The sequence below is a fragment of the Austrofundulus limnaeus genome, unplaced genomic scaffold (assembly GCF_001266775.1).
Source record: "Austrofundulus limnaeus strain Quisiro unplaced genomic scaffold, Austrofundulus_limnaeus-1.0 Scaffold1146, whole genome shotgun sequence".
Classification (NCBI taxonomy): domain Eukaryota; kingdom Metazoa; phylum Chordata; class Actinopteri; order Cyprinodontiformes; family Rivulidae; genus Austrofundulus; species Austrofundulus limnaeus.
The window spans coordinates 70,616-73,683 of NW_013953548.1; the positions used below are offsets into that span (position 1 = coordinate 70,616).

Here is a 3,068-nt window from a genome sequence, read left to right on the forward strand (position 1 = left end):
ACATACATACATACATACATACTGTATATACATACACAAATGCACATACCATTCAAACAGTGACCAACCAGAAAACCCAGGATTTAAAGACCTGTTTGTGTGTGGTCGTGAGCATGCAATGGCCTGACCCAGATCTTAACCCTAASTGTATCCCAACTTAATCCACACTTTAACTCTAAACCCACAACAAAATGAACCATAGCTTGAGGACCAGACTTTGGTCTCTTACTGTATAAGGGCCACTTGTCCTGACAAGGTCAGTGATTATCCCAGAAAAGATCCTAAAAAGGTCATAAAACAAAGTACACACACAGCTGATGGATATTCCACGTGCTGAATTCAGATGTGTTGGCCTGTCCAGCTCAGCCCGCTGCCCATGGGAGGGTCCTGGTGAGTCTCCAAACTACAGATGCTGACATTTAATTAAAAACTGAGTGACCCACTTCATCTCCACCCACAGTTCCTCAACTTTTGTGTGTCTGGGCTTTCCTTTTCCTTTCTGTGCAAAACCAAATACATGACTCACTGCACGTGTTGCACACAGAAATGCTAAAAAAGAAAAAAAAATATTTAAAAGCAGAACACCAACAACTCTGCTGTGCTCTTTAATAATGCTCTCCTGAAAAGCACAACTCTGAACCTTAATGTGATTAGCCACTKGTTTGGTTCTAAAAACCATAGATTATCCTCTCCAGCATTACTAGTATCATAACCTAAACCTGCCAGCTGCAGCCATATGGAAAATGGATCCCATCATAATGTCTTGTTTCATACTTGCTTTCTGGTGTGAGATTCTCCACAGTTGTGTGCGTCTGGTTGGTCATCAGGATGGACACCTCTTTCCCATGTGGTCCGGTGGTTATGGACACAACCTCATACTCTGACAGACAAGAGAAACAAATCGTACTCAGGCAGTTTCATATTTCAGCTCTGACCATTTCTACCAGACAGTGGTGGGCACAGTTCCCTTAAAGCACTRATAGGGGAACTAATTTCCTGATTAGTGACTGAAGCCCTACCATAAACATAGGAAAATGACCAACAAGCAAGAGAGCTAGAGATCCTCAGCAACTGTTTAATTGCCACCATGAGTTAAAGGTCTGTTTCACAAATTATCTCCCTACATGGACACATGTAACGCTGTGAAATGTCAATGATGAGGCATGCAACATAGCAATATGTGGATGGATATGTGGATGTTGACTTGGAAGGATGTTCCATTTGTTGACTGGGTTTTATTAGTGCTTTTGAGTTAGCTTTTACTAACATTTTCAGTGCATTAGTGCWTTAGTACTAGGGGACCTAAAAATCTGAGTTAGTAATTTGTGGTTATATTGCAACAACAAATTTTTATATTAGTGCCGCCCACCACTTCTACCAGACTGTTGATCAGAGTGACACCATTTAATGTCTGGGATTTAAGAAATGGAGTAAAATTATGACATTTTTTAAACTTCAAAGTTGTCATGCTTTAAATGGTAGGCTGAACCCTTTTTCATTTTGTTCCAATTCAAACTCAAAGCTTGAGAATTAGAGAGTTTATTTTTAAAGTTCATAAATGCATCCATTCTTCAACCTAATTTATAAGTTGCTTTTTCCACAATTATCATATAAAACGTCATTAAGGGGGGGAATAAAATCTTGATTGGATTTGTTTTTGAATGTAAGGTGTTAATGTGTTGCTAAAATGTAATTACAGCTGTTATGTTGTATTGCGATTTTGTTAGGACTTGGACAAGGCGGCCAGGCTCAGCTTTAGAGGTTATGTGAGGAGCTCCATCATCTTCTAGGTGGAGCTCAGAGTCGAGATGCTGCTCCTCCCTCTGGAGGTTTTTGTGCACATTCCACTGRGAGGAGAACTCTGAAAGATCCTAAACTGTCTGTGTGGATTATATATACTTGGAATTGGATTTTAGTTACTTGTGTACCAATGGCTTGGTTCAACAAATATTGCTAATTTCAACACCAGCAACAAAAATAACATCTTTTGACTTCTTTGGTACACAAACAGTTAACACGCTTTGCTTCACATAATCTATAATAATAATCTAAAATGTAATCTAAAATAATCAAAAATGTATTTAAAAAACCTAAAAGTCTCAGTGACCCAGATTAGCTGGATGAATGAAGTTTACTTAATAAGGCACACCCCTGTCAGTCTTTTGTGTCTCCACTCTGTACCTCTGGTGTCATTATCAGATTTCTCCCAGTCGAGGATGACGAAGGACGGGCAGCCTTCCACTGTAACCACAGTGAGGTTGGACGGCGCTGTCCGGGGAGGACCGGTTACATTCTGATCGCTGCCTTCCTCATCAGGGAAGTAAGCCATGGAGGAAGTGATGGAGCATGGCTCATCTGGCTTCTTATCTGTCTTGTAGATGACATGTGGAGCTGCACGCAGACACGAGAAGAATTTTTTTGATTTGAAACACAGCAAACTCAGGGATTATAAGACGGGCGAGAAAATGATGAAATCTTACCAACAAAACGTTTTTTGCCCATGATGTCTACCTCAGATGCAGGCAGGGGTCTGAATATGGACGAGTTTTCATGCATGTCAAAGCGGCTGCCTGAAAGAGAAACAATGAGGAGGAGGTGGGGTTAGTCAGATGTTGCCAGCACTCCCTGGCAGCTCTCTACGTCCTCTTATTTTACAGCCCTGGGCCGCTGACTCCAGCAAGCGAGCCCAGCACCTGCTCTGGCCTGCACAAAGACTCTTGATACTAAAAATTTGATCTAACAACATGTGCACCTTTACCCAAATATCTTGCTCACCTTCTTGTGCATGCAAAACTCCAGATTATTTTGTTCTTGTGTGTATAATAATCCAGGCATTATGAGAATATAACTGATTGCTTCTCATAAGAAAAGCTTTAAATTGCTCCTACTGTTTACAGCAGGGATGGCTGTGGTTGTCTGGTGCTTGCGCTCCTGCTTTGGTTTGGCTGTGACCACTGGGATCGGTTTCAGGATGGAGTCCTTGTCTTCTAGTTTCAGTTTATCTGAGGACAAGAGAGAGAAAGAGAGAGAGAGAGAGAGAGAGAGAGAGAGAGAGAGAGAGAGAGAGA

At 41.3% G+C, this 3,068-nt stretch overlaps 1 protein-coding gene across 9 annotated transcripts in view; it reads right to left on the reverse strand.

The window, feature by feature from the left end:
• Positions 1–3,068, reverse strand: part of LOC106534332 (target of Nesh-SH3) — a 31,566-nt gene that overhangs the window by 4,534 nt on the left and 23,964 nt on the right. For 8 of the 9 annotated variants that reach the window (XM_014030935.1, XM_014030941.1, XM_014030942.1 and 5 more), the window contains 4 exons: positions 2,889–3,002; positions 2,481–2,570; positions 2,182–2,391; positions 775–880 (listed from right to left, as the gene is read on the reverse strand). In XM_014030935.1, the coding sequence (XP_013886389.1) occupies positions 775–880; positions 2,182–2,391; positions 2,481–2,570; positions 2,889–3,002 (520 nt within the window). The remainder of the gene's footprint in view (positions 1–774; positions 881–2,181; positions 2,392–2,480; positions 2,571–2,888; positions 3,003–3,068) is intronic. The other variant, XR_001312338.1, reaches the window with a different exon arrangement.